Source organism: Bombina bombina, chromosome 2, assembly GCF_027579735.1.
Source record: "Bombina bombina isolate aBomBom1 chromosome 2, aBomBom1.pri, whole genome shotgun sequence".
In the NCBI taxonomy this organism is placed as follows: Eukaryota; Metazoa; Chordata; class Amphibia; order Anura; family Bombinatoridae; genus Bombina; species Bombina bombina.
In genome coordinates this window covers 478,018,952-478,042,362 of record NC_069500.1, presented here as the reverse complement: position 1 = coordinate 478,042,362, position 23,411 = coordinate 478,018,952, and the positions used below count along the sequence as shown (strand labels likewise).

At 38.0% G+C, this 23,411-nt stretch overlaps 1 protein-coding gene across 4 annotated transcripts in view; it reads right to left on the bottom strand.

The window, feature by feature from the left end:
* LOC128649089 (serine dehydratase-like) overlaps positions 1-23,411 on the bottom strand; it is a 151,604-nt gene that overhangs the window by 20,481 nt on the left and 107,712 nt on the right. For all 4 annotated transcript variants that reach the window (XM_053702150.1, XM_053702152.1, XM_053702148.1 and 1 more), the window contains 4 exons: positions 22,282-22,421; positions 5,564-5,652; positions 5,145-5,375; positions 941-1,065 (listed from right to left, as the gene is read on the bottom strand). In XM_053702150.1, coding sequence (XP_053558125.1) covers positions 941-1,065; positions 5,145-5,375; positions 5,564-5,652; positions 22,282-22,421 — 585 coding nt within the window. The remainder of the gene's footprint in view (positions 1-940; positions 1,066-5,144; positions 5,376-5,563; positions 5,653-22,281; positions 22,422-23,411) is intronic.

The following is a 23,411-nucleotide window of genomic DNA, read 5'->3' as shown; positions in this document are numbered from 1 at the left end:
GCAGGTGTTAGGCTTTTTTTTAGCCGGCTCTCCCCATTGATGTCTATGGGGAAATCGCTGGTACTTGAGTGCGGTATGGAGCTCAATTTTGCTCAACGCTGCTATATTGGCTGCTAACGCCGGGTTTATGAAAACCTGTAATAGCAGCGCTATAGGGACGTGAGCGGTGGCAATAACTTGCAAGTTAGCACCGAGCCGCTCATAACGCAAAACTCGTAATCTAGTCGATAGTCTTTTAGACTGGTTTCTGTTGTTGACGTTATCTTGGGAAAATGTCCCTTTAAGGAAATCTTTCTTTAAATGTTTAAATGTTCCTTTAAGACCTTCACCTTTTCCACACCGGAATCCTCAAAATTAAGGGAGAGAGGTACAAACAATAGTGAAGTTCTGTGATTTAAACAATATATGTGAATACTATATGAGCATAATTTTGAGGATTTTGGTGTGGAAAAGGTGAAGGTCTTAAAGGAACATTTCCTTAAAGGGACATTTTCCCAAGATAAATTCAAAAACAGAAACCAGTCTAAAAGACTATATCCTTTAATAACAAGTGCACATTGTTGTAAATGAAAGATAATTACCCATCTTTTCCTGGGTTCAAAACAGTATTACCATTGCCCTCCAGATATTTTGTCTAAAGGTTGGGCTAATTATTTGTGTGGTAAAGTTGTGACTAATCAATATTGTGAAAAGGTGAGTCATACACCTGCATCTGGTAACAGTAAGGGAGTTGGAATGTCCAGGAATATGTTATTGAGGTCTGTAAGGGAAGAGGTCTGGAAGACATGTCAGCTATCTAATAACGTCTAAATAGAGATGAATAATGTCTTGATCTGGAAACAACTATATGCTGACAGACAAGTCACAGAGATGGAAAGTGAGAGGATGAGAGTGAAAAGAACAGGAGATAATGCAGAATAAATCTATGTTTATCACTTACCCAAAAATCTCTCAATTGCCAGAACTACTTCTCTATCATCCACAGTCAAGGAGATGACTTTGCGCTCTCTTGCATACTCCAGAGCTCTCTCACACACTGTTTTTGCACCTAGACATTTAGCAATACTACAAAAAAAATGGCAAGACAAATCTATTAATTAATAGTGTGGCTGAAAAAAATACGTAAATGTCTGTGTCACTTGTGTCCCCAGTAATAAGTAAGAATCTTCACTCTCTACTCTAAAGTGTATGATCCTTTGCCCAAGAAGAGAAAATGTCAGTATCACAGGAAGTCCTATAGTAACCAAGCTGCTCTATGTGTAGTTAATTGATTCCTTCACTCTCGTACCATCCTTAATCTCTTGTTTACAGCCTTACCAATAGATTCCTTTATGAGTCAAGACAAATAATGTCATACAGATGAGTCCTTCAAGGTTTAAATAGGCTATACAGCATTAGTTTGTTTGATGTATTATAGAACAATCAAACAAAAAGAAGTACACTGCGATCCTCCAAAGTAAGCATACATGATTTTAATATCCATATGTAGATTAAAACATCTTAGTAGGCAACAGAGAAGTTAAAATCAAAAAGATAGGCAGAACATTTTCAGGAACTGGTCTGTCCTACATGTTTCGGTTAATCCCTTAATCATGAACATGACCTGTTACCCCTCCTTCCTGCCTCTTAAACCTGATGGTAATTTCCTATTGGTTCCTCAGTCTATTAAGATTAACCCCTAGTTGGTCAGCTACTTGTTACTTTTATGTTTGCTCTACCCCATTAGTTGGTTTAAATAAAGGATTTTATTTTAGATGCTTTTATATATAATTAATGCTCATATTACCACATGTGCATATTTTCTCCGCTAGTTCTAAGCCTGTATGTATAATTGAAAAAACATAAGGGCTAATGACATTTAGCCCATTGTTGAGTATTTATTTGTCCAACATCAACTAATATATAATTAAAACTCAATTATCCTCTTTAACTAGCAAAATATACATGTCTGACATCTAATATCCTGGGATTTCATATTTCAGCACCATATATATGTGTATATTTTTTATGAGTAGGCAATCACTGCTGTACTGATCAAATAGGGGACCCTATAATTTCAATAGAGAAAAAGGGAAAACCACTATCTCTTCCAGAAATTTATCATATCCCCCTCTATATTGAAGCCCTGTGGCCTTCTTGTCTTCATTTTGAAGATCCAAAAGGCTTCACGCAGCATCAGGCGTGCTGCTCTGTCTCCCCCTCTAGGGGGTGTTCGTACACATTCTATAACCTGCCATGAGAGCGACGTAACATCGCCCCCATGCACAGAGATAAAGTGTTGTGAGAGGCCTGAGCTGTCTTTATCATGAGAGATATCATTTAGATGCTCTCTGATCCTGGAGCGCACCTCCCTTGTGGTACACCCTATATACTGTCCGTTACACTGGGAGCAATCTACCATGTATACAACAAAAGGGGTTCTACAATTTGTGCAATTTGACAGATTGAAAACCCGATTGGTTGTTGCTGACTGGAAGGTGGACGTCACTCTGCTGTACTGACAGGCTATGCATTTAGAGAAGTGGCATTTAAAGTGCCCTTTCACACTTAGCCAACTGCTGTTGGCCCTCTCTTTATCCCTTAGTACGCTTGGTGCCACCAAATTGCCAATTGTGCATGCTCTCTTAGAGACAAAATTGCACCCTTTGGACACATAGTCCCTCAAGCTGTCCTCAGCTGTAAGTATAGGTAGATGTTTTCTGACAATGCTGGTAATATCTTTAAACTGCGGGCTATAGGTAGTAACCAGAGTAGGTCTAGTTAAATCATAGCCATTCCTTTGCCTGGTGTTCCCCCTTAATATCTCACTTCTACTCATCCTAGTTACCTCCAAATGGGCTCTATTGATGACTTTGCGTGAGTAACCTCTCTCAGAGAGGAGACAACTTAGTGTCTCACTCTCCTTTGCAAAATCTTCTTCCAGGGAGCAGTTCCGCTTTAGTCTCATGAACTGCCCCTTGGCCACCCCAAACCCCGTATGACGGGGATGGTTACTCCTAGCATGAAGCAAGGAGTTGGAGGTAATAGGCTTACAATATAGGGATGTAGAGACCTTGCCATTTAGAGGATCCCCCCTAAGTTCCACATCCAGGTATGGTATTGTACTTGTCCCTGTTTGGGCAGTGAATTCCAAACCTACCCTGTTAGAATTGAGGTAAATCAAAAAGTCTTGCATCTCAGCAATCTCCCCCACCCAGATAAAAAGGAGATCATCTATAAAATGTTTATAGGATCTAATCCTATCTCTGAATGGGTTATTATCTCCAAAGACGTGGGACAGTTCCCACCAACCCATGAATAGGTTGGCATATGATGGGGCAAATTTAGCTCCCATCGCTGTCCCGCGTCTTTGGAGGTAAAAAGTATGCTCAAACTTGAAATAATTATGTGTCAGGAGGAAAGTAAGGGCCTCAACAATAAATTCAATTAAATCCTCATGGTAATTGCTAAAATTTCGTAGCATGTACCTCACGGCTTCAATGCCGAATTCATGGGGAATGGCCGAGTAGAGGCCAACCACATCAACTGTTAACCATGTACAATTTTCCTCCCATATGACACTATCCATTGCTTTTATGAGATGCGTGGTATCTTTCAGATAAGATGGCAAAAAGTGAATGACTGGTTGCAAAAGGGACTCAATCCAACCTGAAAGTTTTTCAAAAAGTGACCCTATGCCTGAGACAATTGGTCTACCCTTCACCTCCTCCAAGGTCTTATGGACCTTGGGGAGGTGATGAAAAATAGGGATGACAGGTTTAAGTACCATCAAATAATCAAATGTCTCTTGGTCAATATGCCCCCTCATCAGACCATCATCCAAAAGATGTCTCAATTCAATCCCAAATCTTTCCGTTGGGTTATAGCTAAGTTCTTTATAAACCAGGGTGTCTGTCAACTGCCTCAAGGCCTCTCCAACATATTTATCTCTCCCCATCACCACTATGCAGCCCCCCTTGTCCGCTTGTTTGATGACTATGTCTTCATTCTTCCCTAGCTGTTCTAATGCCAATCTTTGGGTTGGGCTCAGGTTATGTGTTATCTTATTACTCTGTTCTGAGAGTTTAACCAGATCCTCCTCAACCCTACGATGAAAGGCTTCAATAAAGGGTCCTCTGGTTCTAGTGGGGTAAAAGATAGATTGGGGCCTAAACCCTGTGTGTTTCCTCTTAACAGGGAAATCTGAGTGGGAACTTAAAGTCCCTAACTCATGTAAGGTCAAATAATCAATCCCTTCTTTGAAATCTATAATGTCAGTGATATTGGTGAGAACCTCATTAGTTTCCTGTGAATCAGTACTAGTTTGATTTTCCAACCCTTCCTCTTGGTTACTAGATCCCCAAAAGAACTTTTTCAGGGTCAGGTCCCTAACCAGTCTATTTATGTCAACAATAGTTTCAAATAAATCAAATTTATTGGTTGGAACGAAGCCCAAGCCCAGACTGAGCACTTCAATCTGTGGGTCTGTTAGTACAGTTTCAGATAAATTAATGACAGTCATATTTTGTATTTGTTGCGTGCATTTCTTTTTGGCTGTGCCCTGGCCCTTCCCTTTCCTCCTTGGTCTATGTCTCCGCCTCCTTCTACTCCTTTCGGGTCTAACCGAAAAACCTGTTCCTGGCTATTTTCCATGGTCTGGGGTATGAATGTTGATGGTCTAACATCCCCCTCACTATCACTGAGGAACTCCTGTTGTCTCTCATTCACACTTTGATGTATTATACCCACAGTATACAATTAGCAATGTGCTTTTATAGGGGATGGTGTTAATAGTGTTAATAAAGGGTTTGAAATAAAGATTGAGCAAATGGTTTGTTTTTTTGCATGTCTAGCAAACCTGATCTGGGGTGCCATGGTATTTTGGTGTCTTATTTTTAATTTGAAATAGGTTTCATAATCTGTTTTAGACAAGCAAATTAGCATATGCATGCTGTAAATTATGGCTGTGTTATATGAAATTTAGGGCTTTTACCAGTCTTTTGCACACCATAGGCAGAATCTATTGGCAGTAGATTAAAACCACCAATTTATTTACCATTTAGCAAAATGTAAGAGTTATCTCCTGGAGAACCAAAAAACGTTTCCCTCAGCCTCACCCTATATCATCTGCAAACCAAATTCTGATATAGCAGTTCCATCCTCACCTAGTAATGTCTGGAAGGGTGACCTGTTTTCCTGCTTGAATAGCTGCATTCAGGCAATGAGCTCCATCTGTCTCCATGGCAATAATGGGCACATCAGACCAGCCCACTTTAGACATACCTTCAGCCAAGCCAGATAGCAAGCCCCCTCCGCCTACCGAGACCACTAAAGCACCTGGTTTCTGGTAGCCAAGGGAATCCTTCAATTCAGATATAAGGCTGGAATGACCTTCCCTGAGAGGAAAGAAAAAACAGTAGCTGCATAAAACATAAGGAAATAAAATTCCAAATGAATAGTTTGCCTTGTGGGCTTATTGTTTTCCAGCACAGTACCTACGTAAACTGTTTTATTAAATAAAAGCAAGACTGAGAAGTGTAGATAATATGACAGTCTTACTTTACATACTAACCAATATACTCACCAGAGCAGAGGATGATCAAATGGAGAGATATATACTGAACCAGGTGCCTCAGCCAGAAGGTGAGCATGGACATTAGCTTCATCCCAGACCTGCATAAAGAAAGAAAAAGATATCTGTGGGTAACAGTATATTCAAGTTGATATTTGAAAAGTGTAAAATTGTCTTTCGTAGATAGATTAATAGATAGACAGAAAGACAGAGAGAAAGCTAGATAGATAGATCATTGTATAGCATACATGCACATCCAAACAAATGAGATGACCCTTGCTAAGATTGTTTCAACCAGATCAGAGAATTTTGAGTAAATATATGAAAATGAGTTAGACCCTTTCAGAGAGGCGGCAACAATGCAGCCAATAAGTGGAATCTTTGGAATAAACTTTGGAATAAACTAGTCATGAAGATCACTCTAAAATGAATGGCTCTTCAAATGGTACTCAGGAAAGCAAAATATGCCGCATGAACTCAAACATGCAAATAGGATATTGGATTACTCTTTGTTCTGACCTTCTATACATTCTCTGGCCTTGACTCTCCATGGACTTTCACCATTCTCCTGCCTTGCCCTCTGGATGCCCTGTCTTTAGTATTAAAGTGTACATTATCCTATCTTGTTTTAAACTTTAAATTAAATTAAGTCTGGGTAGCTTCTGAAATCGTCTGGTTATTTCTTAACCTTGTGTGTATATAGTTACAGAAATGTTAAATAATCTTAAATTATATGTCTATATTAATAACTTCATTGTATTTAATTCTGTACTTAGTCAGCCTGTCTCCTCCCTGCTCTGCAACTGAGTCATCCTGTCACAACTAGAATCATTACAGAGGAATCGTTGTTAGACACCACTTGGAGGCAATCATTTTTTGTTAGAATGTAGTATATTAAAGGGGCAGTAAACATTTTGAGGTTGTAACATCAATTGCTTAATTATGCATAGTAAAACAGCTTCACAATATACATTTATTTATTTCCCCTTTTCCTGCTTGTTTTTTGTTTTTGTTTTTCTGTTGTTGATGTTAATTTATGGATTTCCAGTCCAGAAAACTAAAAAATAGCACATGAAAGGCTTCACAAGCCTCACCTTGCCACAAATCTCTCCCTAATTCTAATTTTTTTTTTCTGTTGAAGCAACACAATAGAGATTTTGTTAATAAAATGACAGTGCCAATCCCTGTCTTCTTTAGACTCAAAACTAAACTGGGTTCTTCAAGTAAGGAAAGTTATGAAGTTTGGCTATTAAAAACTATTGCAGTAAACAATGGATCAAGCTGTTCTAATAACATTCAGATATGATTATTGGAAGACTGGAGAAATGTTGCCATTACAAGGTGCACTGTTCCTTTAAATGTATTATAAATGCTGCAAACAGAAGCTGAAATAGATACTAAGCCCTTCTCCTCTTGCATTTGTTTTGATTAGTCTGTTTTATTAATCTGTACTATTTTTATTCTTTACCATGAAGTAGCGTTATTATGTGTACCTCTCATCTACCCAGTGCTACAGAATTCGGGAGTATATATACATACTGTATATAGACATATACTGTATATATAAGTGCAGTGGAGCCCTTTGCAGTCAAGCAGATAAAAACATGTAAAATGATATTAATTCAATATTTAAATTTAATAAAGTGTTTAACTGTGTATGTACTATGAATATTTCACATTCCAATGTTCTAAGTATTTTTAAATAGATCTTCCTATATATATCTGTATATATCAATACCTATATATAATTATATAGCTATATAGGTATAGATATATATTTTAGTAAAAACCATCAGATATATATAGAAATATTTATTTAAGAATAAATAGAACATATTTTGCTATGTGAAGAACAATGGAATGTGAAATATTCATATTTCATGACGGGTTAGCGCACTTGGCTAAAAGCGAGCAGGTTTGCGAGCAAGTAAGCATGTTAGTTTTTTTCCACTTTACGCACTCCATTGAAGTCTATGGGGAAATACGTTAACACAGTCGCAATATTCTAAGTTGGGCTTTTTGCGTGCGTTGGTTTACCGCTTGTGCGAAAACTTTTTACTTTCAACTTGTAATATGCACGCTACCTGACACGCGCAAAAAGCTTACTTCTAGCAGAGTTAACGTCTGAGCAGGAACGATAAATAGTGCTCCACTCATAATCTAGTCCGTATTGTGTTTGTACGTATAGATGTGTTAGAGGGGATATGTGTAGTTAGTGTGGAGAAGAGTTTTCCTTATGTATTAATTTATTTTGAGACTTGTTAGGGTACCCTATACAAACTTCTCTATGCAGTAATATCCTTCATGTGCTGACATATTATGACAAGAATAAAACAGCTGTTTTCTCTTCCTTTTTATAGTCTCTGAAGCAGCATTGCACTGTATATGTGTTAAAAATGGATGATAGAAGCAAAAATGTGCGGAATTGTGGAGCTCATTTGCATATCCTTACCCAGAACCCTCTGTGTCAGTGGAAACACTCATGAGATGTTAGAACTTACTTAAAGGGACAGTCTACACCAGAATTTTTATTGTTAAAAAAAATAGATAATCCCTTTATTATCAATTCCCCAGTTTTTTATAACCAACATAGTTATATTATTACACTGTTATTACGTTGTTTCTAAGACTCTGCAGGCTGCCCCCTTATTTAAATTTTTTGACAGACTTGGATTTTAGACAATCAGTGCTGACTCCTAGGTAACTACACAGGTGTGAGCACACTGTTATCTTTATGGCACACATGAACTAACACCCTCTAGTTGTGAAAAACTGTCAAAATGCAATCAGATAAGAGGTGCCCTTTAAGGGCTAAAAAATTTGCATATGAGCCTACCTAGGTTTAGCTTCCAAATAAGAATGCCAAGAAAACAAAGCAAAATTGATGATAAAAGTAAATTGGAAAGTTGTTTAAAATTACATGCCCTATCTGAATCATGAAAGTTTTATTTGGACTAGAGTGTCCCTTTAAACTGAATAGGAAAATAACATGACTATGCCTGCACATGACAGATGCACAATCCCTAGCAAGTCCTGGGACAAGCATCCTGACTGGCTGCTTAAAGTCTCTTTACAGTGGGGTGTGAATACTTAGGAAATTTGAGGAAAAATATCTTCCTTTTACAGCTATGTTGGATCAGTTTCAAGTGCTTCAACATTTGAGTATCATGTCCCTTTAAAGTATGTTATTGAAATCTTTAATATTTAAAAAAATTATATAAAATAATAAAAATTATTAAACATGCTGTAAAAAATATAGATATGTTCTATGGATTATTTAGAATATTTTCCAGTATGATGATTTATATTTATATTTAGGGGCCGAATTACCATTGTGCGAGCAGACATGATACAATATTGCGGATAATGTTCGCTGCACATTGATAAATACCGACAGCATACACTCTCTGCATTTATTATTGCACCAGCAGTTCTTGTGAACTGCTGGTGCAATACCGCCCCCTGCAGATTTGCGGTCAATTGGCCGCTAGCAGGGATGTCAATCAACCCGATCGTATTCAATCGGGCTGATTTCTGGCAATGTCTGTTCGCCACCTCAGAGCAGGCGGACAGGTTATGGAGCAGCGGTCTTTAGACCACTGCTTCATAACTTGTGTTTCCGGCAAGCCTGAAGGCTCGCCAGAAACACGAGGCATCAAGCTCCGTATGGAGCTTGATAAATATGCCCCTTAATATTTAAATAATGGGCTAATTAACCACTACTTTCTATATTCAATGTTTTACCTAAACTCACACACTGACGAGCAACTATTAGATTTTATAAAACAGAAATGTAAATATACAAACATTGTGTACTTACTATTAAGTTATTACTTTAATATGTGGAATTTGTGTATACGGTTTTTATTTTTCCTTTTGTGCCAAAACATTGTCCTAGTTATGCAGGGATTATGAGTAAAAATGTGAGGTCACTGACCCTATATAAAAAAACGTAACTAACAGAGCCTATAACAGCTCAGTGTAATCCCCATATCTAACTATTCCTATAACCACTCCCTATAACTAATCCCATAACTGTTCCTTAAAAGTAATCCTATAAATCCTACTTATAAATGATCCTATAACTACTCTTAATATCTGATCCTTTAACTGCTGGCCAACTGGTCTGGTATCTTTCTGTCAACCACACCATTTCCTGTACATTATAAAAAAGACAAAGGGCCAGATTACGAGTGGAGCGCAGATGTTTGCGGGTGAGCGATATTGAGTTTTCGCATTCTTTTGTGTGCAAGTTAAATTGCGCTCATATTACAAGTTGAAAGCGAATGTGCACAGTTGAAGTTACCGCTCGTGGGGTTAGCACTTCCTCAGAGCTGTGGTTAACTGTTTTGCAAAACCAAAAATGTCACAAAACACATAAAAAATACATCACACAATATAGTTACACTCATAATAACACTATCTAATAAAAATTATTTAAAACATATTGCGCAAAAAAGTTATAAGGGCTCAAAGATATGAGATCTCAGATGTTAGAGAAAAAAAGGCAGGCAAAGGACTTTAAAATAGACATGCATACATACATATGTCTAAAGATTTATTTGTATGTATAATATAATATATAATAAATATACAGTTATACCCCGCTCATACAGCGGGTTAGGGACCGGAGCCCCGCCTTAAAGTGAAACAAGGCAGTTTTAGCTTTCTTTTCAGTATTTAAAATCTTAAAAACATGTTTGAACTAACTATGGCCTAGATTTGGAGTTTTGTCGGTAACGACCCGCGTAGCTAACGCCGGCTTTTTTCTGGCCGCACCATAAAAATAACTCTGGGATTGAGAGTCCACATAAAGGCTGCGTTAGGCTCCAAAAAAGGAGCGTAGAGCATATTTAACGCAGCTTCAACTCTCGATACCAGAGTTGCTTACGCAAGCGGCCAGCCTCAAAAACGTGCTCGTGCACGATTCCCCCATAGAAAACAATGGGGCTGTTTGAGCTGAAAAAAAAACTAACACCTGCAAAAAAGCCGCGTTCAGCTCCTAACGCAGCCCCATTGTTTGCTATGCGGAAACACTTCCTACGTCTGCACCTAACACTCTAACATGTACCCCGAGTCTAAACACCCCTAACCTTACACTTATTAACCCCTAATCTGCCCTCCCTAACATCGCCGACACCTAACTTCAATTATTAACCCCTAATCTGCCGACTGGAGCTCACTGCTATTCTAATAAATGTATTAACCCCTAAAGCTAAGTCTAACCCTAACACTAACACCCCCCTAAGTTAAATATAATTTTAATCTAACGAAATTAATTAACTCTTATTAAATAAATTATTCCTATTTAAAGCTAAATACTTTCCTGTAAAATAAATCCTAATATAGCTACAATATAAATTATAATTATATTATAGCTATTTTAGGATTAATATTTATTTTACAGGTAACTTTGTATGTATTTTAACCAGGTACAATAGCTATTAAATAGTTAAGAACTATTTAATAGCTAAAATAGTTAAAATAATTACAAAATTACCTGTAAAATAAATCCTAACCTAAGTTACAATTAAACCTAACACTACACTATCAATAAATTAATTAAATAAAATACCTATAATTATCTACAATTAAACCTAACACTACACTATCAATAAATAAATTAAATACAATACCTACAAATAACTACAATGAAATAAACTATCTAAAGTACAAAAAATAAAAAAGAACTAAGTTACAAAAAATAAAAAAATATTTACAAACATAAGAAAAATATTACAACAATTTTAAACTAATTACACCTACTCTAAGCCCCCTAATAAAATAACAAAGCCCCCCAAAATAAAAAAATGCCCTACCCTATTCTAGATTACTAAAGTTCAAAGCTCTTTTACCTTACCAGCCCTGAACAGGGCCCTTTGCAGGGCATGCCCCAAGAAGTTCAGCTCTTTTGCCTGTAAAAAAAAACATACAATACCCCCCCAACATTACAACCCACCACCCACATACCCCTAATCTAACCCAAACCCCCTTAAATAATCCTAACACTAAGCCCCTGAAGATCTTCCTACCTCATCTTCACCATACCAGGTTCACCCAGATCCAGAAGAGCTCCTCCGATGTCCTGATCCAAGCCCAAGTGGGGGGCTGAAGAGGTCCATGATCCGGCTGAAGTCTTCATCCAAGCGGGGCAGAAGAGGTCTTCCATCCGATTGAAGTCTTCATCCAAGCGGGATCTTCTATGGTTATCCATCCGGAGCGGAGCGGCAGGATCCTGAAGACCGACGACTGAACGACGAATGACGGTTCCTTTAAATGACGTCATCCAAGATGGCGTCCCTCGAATTCCGATTGGCTGATAGGATTCTATCAGCCAATCGGAATTAAGGTAGGAATATTCTGATTGGCTGATTCCATCAGCCAATCAGAATCAAGTTCAATCCGATTGGCTGATCCAATCAGCCAATCAGATTGAGCTCGCATTCTATTGGCTGTTCCGATCCACCGCGGTGGAGGTCTTCAGGATGGAGCCGGTCGTCATTGGATGAAGATAGAAGATGCCGCTTGGATCAAGATGGTTGCCGGTCCGGATCGCCTCTTCTTCCCGGATAGGATGAAGACTTTGGAGCCTCTTCTGGACCTCTTCAGCCACCGGATGATGGATCGCCAGCCCCCGCTTGGGTTGGATGAAGATTTTGGAGCCAGGACGGATCGGTGATACCTGGTGAGGTGAAGACAAGGTAGGATGATCTTCAGGGGCTTAGTGTTAGGTTTATTTAAGGGGGGTTTGGGTTAGATTAGGGGTATGTGGGTGGTGGGTTGTAATGTTGGGGGGGGTATTGTATGTTTTCTTTTACAGGCAAAAGAGCTGAACTTCTTGGGGCATGCCCTGTTCAGGGCTGGTAAGGTAAAAGAGCTTTGAACTTTAGTAATTTAGAATAGGGTAGGGGATTTTTTATTTTGGGGGTCTTTGTTATTTTATTAGGGGGCTTAGAGTAGGTGTAATTAGTTTAAAATTGTAATATTTTTCTTATGTTTGTAAATATTTTTTTATTTTTTGTAACTTAGTTCTTTTTTATTTTTTGTACGTAGTTAGTTTATTTCATTGTAGTTATTTGTAGGAATTGCATTCAATGTATTTATTGATAGTGTAGTGTTAGGTTTAATTGTAGGTAATTGTAGGTATTTTATTTAATTAATTTAATGATAGTATAGTGTTAGGTTTAATTGTAACTTAGGTTAGGATTTATTTTACAGGTAATTTTGTAATTATTTTAACTAGGTAACTATTAAATAGTTCTTAACTATTTAATAGCTATTGTACATGGTTAAAATAAATACAAAGTTGCCTGTAAAATAAATATTAATCCTAAAATAGCTACAATATAATTATAATTTATATTGTAGCTATATTAGGATTTATTTTACAGGTAAGTATTTAGCTTTAAATAGGAATAATTTATTTAATAAGAGTTAATTAATTTCGTTAGATGTAAATTATATTTAACTTAGGGGGGTGTTAGTGTTAGGGTTAGACTTAGCTTTAGGGGTTAATACATTTATTAGAATAGCGGTGAACTCCAGTCGGCAGATTAGGGGTTAATAATTGAAGTTAGGTGTCGGCGATGTTAGGGAGGGCAGATTAGGGGTTAATACTATTTATTATAGGGTTAGTGAGGCGGATTAGGGGTTAATAACTTTATTATAGTAGCGGTGCGGTCCGCTCGGCAGATTAGGGGTTAATAAGTGTAGGCAGGTGGAGGCGACGTTGAGGGGGGCAGATTAGGGGTTAATAAATATAATATAGGGGTCGGCGGTGTTAGGGGCAGCAGATTAGGGGTACATAAGGATAACGTAGGTGGCGGCGCTTTGCGGTCGGCAGATTAGGGGTTAATAAGTGTAGGTAGCTGGCGGCGACGTTGTGGGGGGCAGATTAGGGGTTAATAAATATAATATAGGGGTCGGCGGTGTTAGGGGCAGCAGATTAGGGGTACATAAGGATAACGTTGTTTGGCGGTCGGCAGATTAGGGGTTAAAAAAAATTAATTGAGTTGCGGCGATGTGGGGGGACATCGGTTTAGGGGTACATAGGTAGTTTATGGGTGTTAGTGTACTTTAGAGTACAGTAGTTAAGAGCTTTATAAACCGGCGTTAGCCCAGAAAGCTCTTAACTACTGACTTTTTTCCTGCTGCTGGAGTTTTGTCGTTAGATGTCTAACGCTCACTTCAGACACGACTCTAAATACCGGAGTTAGAAAGATCCCAATGAAAAGATAGGATACGCAATTTACGTAAGGGGATCTGCGGTATGGAAAAGTCGCGGCTGAAAAGTGAGCGTTAGACCCTATTTTGAGTGACTCCAAATACCGGAGGTAGCCTAAAACCAGCGTTAGGAGCCTCTAACGCTGGTTTTCACGGCTAACGCCAAACTCCAAATCTAGGCCTATATTAGGGGTGCAATAGTGCTACATTTAGTTTAACACTAGCACAGCAAGTATTCAATTAGTATTCAATAAATACTGTACCAGTAAAATAGTGACAATTACTGTAGTAAAATTTGCCCGACTATAGCACTGAGACACAGATTGCACTGCAATGCAGTTAACATTGAATTAAGCATAGCAAAATGGTGCCCGTCACTTTTCTTGCAATCTCACAATGATTTACAGCACTGTTTCAAAATCCTTGGAGGATGAACTTCAGCTCCTCAAAGCGCTGTATTAGCGAATCGCTGTAAAATGAAGCGCTGTAAAGTGAGGTATACCTGTATATGTATGTTTAAAAAAAGAGTGCTGAAATCCCTGTCTTTTTTTAAACAAAGTATTTGCTTTGTTTTTTTCTTTCTATAGTATTTCATTATATGTATTTATATGTTTATATATATATATATATATATATATGTATTTACAGACATATATAAACACATAAATACATATGTATAGATATATATACATATATAAGTGAATTGGAGCCCTCTGCATTTAAGTAGATAAAAACATGAAAAAGCATATTTATGCAATATTCATATTTAATAAAGTGTTATCTATGTATTTACTGTAAATATTTCACATTACAATGTTCTGCATATATCAGAATATGTTCTAAGTATTTTATAAATTTATATTCATGTATATATATATATATATATATATATATATATATATATATATATATATTTATTTATTTATATATATATACACACGCAGTATATATATATATATTCAAGTTTTACTTTTATATTCTTCATGCAACAATGTATATATATATTTTGTATCAATGTACATTGTTGCATGAGGAATATAAAAGTAACGCGATATGTTAGATCAAATAGTCTTAGTCCCCCCTATACATAAAATGCTTATATAAAATGTTTAGATATGAACGTGATTTAGAAAATCATACAGCTTGTATAGGAGAGTAGGAGATATGGAGTCCGCTTGCTATTCTTATGGGATCAGATACTACCTTTTCTGTCTCTTAAAAATTCCCAGTATGGGATCTGTGTATTATGAGCATATATTATACCATTTTATAGTACTCATGGCAAGACATTATCCCCTATGTCCGCTTTATGGCGCCTAAACTCTGGATTCCGCAGAATAACTTAAGCAGTTTTTTAACTCTAACAAATAACAATTACTTTTTAGTAAGAATCATACTATCTATAAAGGTAACTCCCATCATTTAGCAATTATGCTATTAACTACTGTCAGACTGGGGTTCTACATATGTCCTTTTGATAGGATTAGCATACATTTGAACTAATTTCCGCATTAGCAAGCCATGTGTAGAGCTCCCGCTGTATACTATTCCTACAGTACAATCTTTGCTGTAAGTCCCTAAATAATGTTTAGGTCAGCTATATTAAATTGCAGGTCTACTAGTCAGTAACCACTATTTTACCATAGTTTAAAACTGACACTTATTTATGTATCCAGGAGTATTTGATTTAAGACAATAGGGAACTTGCTACTGTCTTTCTTATTGATGACCTGGTAGTAATATCCTTAATAAATGGTACTGATTCTATTATATACAAGTATTTGGTATGGAGTTGTACTCCGCTAATGTATCTATGCTCTTTGCTTTAATTGCTAGACCCTGCACTTACATCTCACTTAAGTAAGATAACCTTAGTCCCCTGCAGAAGGTTGCTAATTCAAAGTTATAATCTGTATATCACGAGGAGCTCAGGGTTGTGCATAGTTTACGTGCAGCTGCAATAAGTTCCCTTAGTGACTATACGTGAGTAGTCATTCACCACCCCAGGTACATACTATGGCCCCGCCCTCCACCTTTCCCCCTTATATCTAGAGCGGTGCTTACCCGCTGAATATCCCCCCTCCCCCCTACTATATGCGCATTCCTTCTCATCTGATCAGCAGACTTTTCCTATTTTTTCTTTTTACAATGTAGGCCCACTGGACCTAATACTGTTTTTCCATCTGGTCAGTCATGTATGCCATATAACTGAAAAATCGAGGTTTCATTAGTCTATCATTAATGCTTTATATAACTGTTAAAAGGATTTGTTCAATTTTGTTTGTAACTTTTTCAAAAGAAGCGTATTATGTTTTCTGTTTGACATGCAAAACCTCAATAAAAAAATATCTAAAAAAAAAAAAAAGTAAAACTTGAATACACTTGGAAAATGCTCCACCATCTTGTTTTGAAAATAAGCTTAGGGGGCGATTTATCAAGCCCTTTTGGCAGGCTTCGCCTGCCCACAACTGCAAGTTCTCACAAGAGAACCTGCACGCCGTATTTAACAAGCAGCGGTCATCAGACCGCTGCTTCCCTACCCTTTCAATCTCTGTGGTCTAGTCTGAATGGGGAGATTGACAGCTTCTGCCCGCGCGTGATTGGCTGTGAGAGGGCAGGGGGTGGGATTGCATGCAAGCGCAAAATAGCGCTCATGTGCAATGATGAATTCCACCAGGGGTATGTGCGCCCCTGTCCGCCTCAACTTGATCCCCTTAGTAGGGAACATGGCTTCTTAGAATCTTATACAGGCTTCTGACCAAAGCACTCACAAGTTTAGTTAGGGTCTAAATATGTTGACAAAACCATATGAGACTGTTGGAAGGTAGTGATGGGGACTTCCAGAATTTCATTTTAAAGGGACATTAAACACTTTTAATATAAAATCATTCATTATGTGTAGTAAAAAAAATAACTTTGTAATATTTATTAATTATTTGTTTTACTTGCGTTTGCTGTTATAGGGACAGTAAACCTTAAAAATAATGTTATATAATTATGCACATAGTGCAGAATTATATAACATTATATTAGCCAAACATTTATAAAACATAATTTCCCCTATTAATTTAAGAAAAAAAACGTTTCACAGACCCGCTCTCTGCTCTCTGCTAAGCGGGTCTGTTATATTTACTCAGTGCATCGGGCCAGCTGTATAGTCACAGCCCGGCCCGACCGTGCCATAAGACTAAGTGCAGCTCGCTCCTGTCACTGTCCTGTTTTTTTTAAATTAATAGGGGAAATTATGTTTTATAAATGTTTGGCTAATATAATGTTATATAATTCTGCACTATGTGCATAATTATATAACATTATTTTTAAAGTTTACTGACACTTTAAACACCTTGCTTTAGTGTAAAAACTGTCCTAGTTCCGCACTATAGTGAGAACAAAAAGCAAAATGTGTAACCTACATTTCCTTCAAAATGCTGCAAATGACCTAAACCAGCAAGAACTGTGAAGTTATTGCCTATAGCACTAGACAACTTCATATGCAACCAGCCATCATTTACCACAATTAAGAGAGATAAAATAAACTTACTCACCAGGGTTTTCAAGTGGTTCTGAAGTAGCAGCTTGAAATGCTTTTAAAACATTTGTATGCCGGTCTTTTGAAAGTCATTACTTAATAGCTGATATATATCATGTGTACATGGAAACATGGATGTCCTTTTAAAGGACCAGTAAATACAGTAGATTTGCATAATTAACAAATGCATGCTAAAAAGACAATGTGTTAGCACTTAGGGGTAGATTTATCAAGTGTCGGGCAGCGGATCATTTAACATGCCAATCGGCCTCTAGCAGGGGGTGTCAATCAACCAGATCGTATCCGATCCATGAAACTTTTGTTTCCGGCGAGCCTGAAGTCTTGCACGGAAACAGTTGCATCCGCAGCTTGTTAAATATACCCCTTAGTCTGATATTGAAATTATAATTAGATTTTTTTTCTGACAAATTTAAAAGTTATGTCTATTTCCTCTTCCCCTGTATTATGTGACAGCCAATCACAAATGCATAAACGTATGTTCTGTGAATTCTTGCACTTGCTCAGTAGGAGTATATATATATATATATATAAAGACTGAGTACATTTTGTTAATGAAAGTAAATTTGAAAGTTGTTTAAAATTGCATGCTCTGACTCATGAAAGTTTAATTTTGACTTGACTGTCCCTTTAAGTTTACTAGACCAGATAAATTGTTTAAAATATACAAAACCTTTCATATATTTTAAAATAACCAATGTATATTTTTAAAAAAATGCAAAAAAATAAAATAGAGGTCTACACATTTTGTATTTCCCCTTGCTCATCTTTGTAAGTGAGTTCCACAAACAAAGTAGTTAAGACAGGCCTCAATGTGAGAAGATAAAACGTTAAATATACACTTTATCAGTACACGTTTAAAAGGCAAACGCACAGCCACCACATTAGCAGCTCAGGCATTTCATGCACAGTTTGTGCTGATGTTGCTTCCAGAGGCAGTTTGAAACTCTGTAGTGAGTGATGCAACAGATGATAGGCAATTTATACATGCTAATGCGCTTCAGGGGCGCAATCCGATATGCAGCGTAGTTTGCGGAGCAAGCAAGGGAACCCCCGCCGCCCGCAGTTTCAGCTCACATCTCGAGCTATCCTATATACGTCGCCGTCAGAAGCTAAAGTGTCGTAAGTCTGACAAACCAGCGATGTCCAGAAATCTGCGTAAGTACAAATTTCTGGAGTCGCCAGTGACTTACGGCACTTTAGAAACTGCCGGCGCCTACAAAACCTGACTAAAGTTATAAAATCACCCGTACTGTCTAACACGCCTCCAAAACATAGCCCGACATGTCTAACCCTCTATCCGCTATCCCCCTCACTATCCTAACAATAAAAAAAGTTATTAACCCCTACACTGCCGCTCCCGGACCCCGCCGCCACCTAATAAAGTTATTAACCCCTAAACCGCCGCTCCCGGACCCCGCAGCCTGCTATATTAAATCTATAACCCCCTAATGTGAGCCCCTACCCCGTCGCCATCTACCTTACCTACCCCCTAAAGTGAGCCCCTACCCCGACGCCATCTATTTTAAAATTATTAACCCCTAATTTAATCCCCCTACCCCGCCGCCTGCTATATTAAATTATTTAACCCCTAATCTAATTCCCCTACCCCGCCGCCAGCTATATTAAATTATTTAACCCCTAATCTAATCCCCCTACCCCGCCGCCAGCTATATTAAATTATTTAACCCCTAATCTAATCCCCCTACCCCCCCGCCAGCTATATTAAATTATTTAACCCCTAAAATACTAAACTATCCCTACCACTAAACCTAAGTCTAACCCTACAAATAGCCCTGAAAAGGGCTTTTTGCGTGGCATTACCCCAAAGTAAACTGCTCTTTTGCCAGCCCTTAAAAGGGCTTTTTCCGGGGCATGCCCCAAAGAATTCAGCTCTTTTACCAGCCCTTAAAAGGGCTTTTGGTGGGGCTTTGTTACAAAGTAATCAGCTCTTTTGCATCTAATCTACATCCCCCTACACCGCGGCCACCTATAAGAAATGTATTAACCCCTTATTTAATCCCCCTACACCGCCGCCGCCTATATTAAACACATTAACCCCTAATCTACATCCCCCTACACCGCCGCCACAGCCAATAGGAATTAAGGTAGACAAATCTGATTGGCTGATTCAATCAGCCAATCAGATTCAAGTTCAATCCGATTGGCTGATTGGATCAGCCAATCGGATTGAACTTGAATCTGATTGGCTGATTCAATCAGCCAATCAGATTTTTCTACCTTAATTCCGATTGGCTGATAGAATCCTTTCAGCCAATCGGAATTCGACGGACGCCATCTTGGATGACGTCATTTAAAGGAACCTCATTCGTCGGGAAGTCGTCGTGCCGGATGGATGCTCCACGGCGGAGGAGCGAAGAAAGAAGATTGAAGATGCCGCTTTGCTGGAAGACATCACCGGATGGAAGAAGACTCTCTGCCGCTTGCTTGAAGACATCGCCGGATGGAAGAAGACTCTCTGCAGCTTGATTGAAGACATCGCCCGGATCGGATGAAGAGTTCTGCTCGGCTGGGTGAATACAAGGTAGGGAGATCTTCAGGGGGGTAGTGTTAGGTTTATTTAAGGGGGGTTTGGGTTAGATTAGGGGTATGTGGGTGGTGGGTTGTAATGTTGGGGGGTGGTATTGTGTTTTTTTTTTCCAGGCAAAAGAGCAGTTTTCTTTGGGGCATGCCCCGCAAAAGGCCCTTTTAAGGGCTGGTAAGGTAAAAGAGCTAACTTTTTTAATTTAGAATAGGGCAGGGAATTTTTTTTATTTTGGGGGTTTATTATTTTATTAGGGGGCTTAGAATAGGTGTAATTAGCTTAAATCTTGTAATATTTTTTTATTTTTTTGTAATTTAGTGTTTGTTTTTTTGTGTAATTTAGTTTAGATTATTTTATTGTATTTTAGTTTAGATATTTGTAGTTTATTTAATTTATTGATATTGTAGGTGTATTTGTAACTTAGGTTAGGATTTATTTTACAGGTAAATTGGTAATTATTTTAACTATGTAGCTATTAAATAGTTATTAACTATTTAATAGCTATTGTACCTAGTTAAAATAAATACCAAGTTACCTGTAAAATAAATATGAACCCTAAAATAGCTACAATGTAATTATTAATTACATTGTAGCTATCTTAGGGTTTATTTTATAGGTAAGTATTTAGATTTAAATAGGAATATTTTAATTAATAATATTAATATTATATTTATTTTAATAAGAGTTTAGTTAGGGATGTTAGAGTTAGATAGGGTTATTATACTTAATATATAGATAATATAATAACGATATTAACTATATTAACCCTAATATAATTAGGGTTAATATAGTTAATATATATAATATAATAACTATATTAACTATATTAACCCTAATATAATTAGGGTTAATATAGTTAATATAGCTGGCGGCGGTGTAGGGGGATTAGATTAGGGGTTAATGTGTTTAATATAGGTGGCGGCGGTGTAGGGGGATGTAGATTAGGGGTTAATGTGTTTAATATAGGCAGCGGCGGTGTAGGGGGATTAAATTAGGGGTTAATACATTTCTTATAGGTGGCCGCGGTGTAGGGGGATGTAGATTAGATGCAAAAGAGCTGATTACTTTGTGACAAAGCCCCATCAAAAGCTGAATTATTTGGGGCATGCCCCGCAAAAAGCCCTTTTAAGGTCTGGCAATAGAGCAGTTTACTTTGGGGTAATGCCACGCAAAAAGCCCTTTTCAGGGCTATTTGTAGGGTTAGACTTAGGTTTAGTGGTAGGGATAGTTTAGTATTTTAGGGGTTAAATAATTTAATATAGCTGGCGGCGGGGTAGGAGGATTAGATTAGGGGTTAAATAATTTAATATAGCTGGCGGCGGGGTAGGGGGATTAGATTAGGGGTTAAATAATTTAATATAGCTGGCGGCGGGGTAGGGGGATTAAATTAGGGGTTAATAATTTTAAAATAGATGGCGACGGGGTAGGGGCTCACTTTAGGGGGTAGTTTAATATAGTTGGCGATGGTGTAGGGGGATCACATTAGGGGGTAGTTAATGTAGGTGGCGGCGGGGTCCGGGAGCGGCGGTTTAGGGGTTAATAACTTTATTTGGGATTGCGGCGGGGGATCGTGGTTGACAGGTAGATAGACATTGCGCATGCGTTAGGTGTTAGGTTTTATTTAGCAGATCACGGGTGACAGCTAGATAGACATTGCGCATGTGTTAGGTGTTAGGTTTATTTTGTAGCTAGTTAGGGAGTTACGGGGCTCAAATAGACAGCGTAAGGCTTACTACGGCTGCTTTTTGTGGTGAGGTGAAAATGGAGTAAGATTTCTCCATTTTCGCCACATAAGTCCTTACGCTGTATATTGGATACCAAACTGCGCTGGTTTGGTATACCTGCCTATGACCCAAAAAACTACGGGCGACGGCAGAAATATAAGGGCGTAACTTCTAGGTTATGCCGTATATAGGATACCAAACCAGCGCAAATTTCAGCGTCGCCGGCATTTGCGGGCGACGCTGCATATCGGATCGGGCCCCTGGACTCTGCAGCCCCACTCTGTGAGTTTGCGTGGTCTACCACTACGTGGCTGGACTGTTGCCTCATATAATAGCACTTAAAGTAGACTGGGGCAGATCTAGTAGGGGAGAAATTTTATAAACTGACTTGTGGCAAAGGTGGCATCCTATGCCATGTAGTGTGTGTGTATAGATAGATAGATAGATAGATAGATAGATAGATAGATAGATAGATAGATAGATAGATAAATAGATACATAAATAGATACTGTAGATAGACATATTTTTTTTAAACATGTTTACATAGTGCTCTTTCATATGCAGGATACAATTTTTTAAAGTTCACTGTCCTTTTAAAAGAGCACTACGACCTCTCTGATTCTTTCTTTCTCCATAATCCACACAAAATTATTTTTATAACTCCCTCTCTAAGGGGCTCATTTGTGCTCACCTTGCCGGTTACCACAACGTCTGCACCCAAATCCTGAAGTTTCTGTACAACATTTCTTGCCGTGCATTCTGGGACTACAATGGTGACGGAAATGCCCAATTTTTTACAGGCATAGGCTGCTGCTAGTCCAGCATTTCCTCCTGAGTGAGAGAAAATAAAATAATATGGAACAAGAAACTAGAACAAATGGTTAAAATAAAGTTTACAAAAAAAAATTAAATTGGAATCTTGTGGGACTATTTATCAAGCTCTGTACGGAGCTTGATGCCCTGTGTTTCTGGCGAGCCTTCAGGCTCACCAGAAACAGAAGTTATGAAGCAGCGGTCTAAAGACCACTGCTTCATAACCTGTCCGCCTGGCTCTGATGCGGCGGACAGACATCGCCGGAAATCAACCCGATCGAATACGATCGGGTTGATTGACACCCCCTGCTAGCGGCCGATTGGCCACAAATCTGCAGGGGGCGGCATTGCACCAGCAGTTTACAAGAACTGCTGGTGCAATGATAAATGCAGAGAGCGTATGCTGTCGGCATTTATCGATGTGCATCGGACATGATCCGCAATACCGGATCATGTCCGCTCGCACGTTCTTAAATAGGCCCCTAAATCTCATCTTGATCTTTAATTCTCATGAAGTAGCCCTGTGCTTCACAAAACTTTTTGACATGTGACCTTATTCTATTAAGGCAAGCAGAGGTTTTTTTTTATGCACACATATATATATATATATATATATATATATATATTCACACATTTATTTTGGTAATATAGGAGTTATTACTTTGTAAAGTGACATGAAACTCTTTTTTTCTTTCATGATTCAGATAAATTTACTTCTTTTAGCAAATTTGCTTAATTCTTTTGGTATCTTTTTTTGAAGGAGCAGCTGAACACTTAGGTGAGTCAATGACAAAGGACATATATGTGCAGCCACCAATCAACAGCTAGCTCTCATTAGTGCATTGCTGCTACTGAGCCTACCTAGGTATGTTTTTCAACCAATGATACCAAGATATCATAGAAAATTAGATAATAAATAGGAAATAGGAAAGTGGTTTAAACCTGCATGCATTATGATCTGAGAATAAAAATAAGGTGGGTTCCAGCTCATATGCCCAGATTCATTGT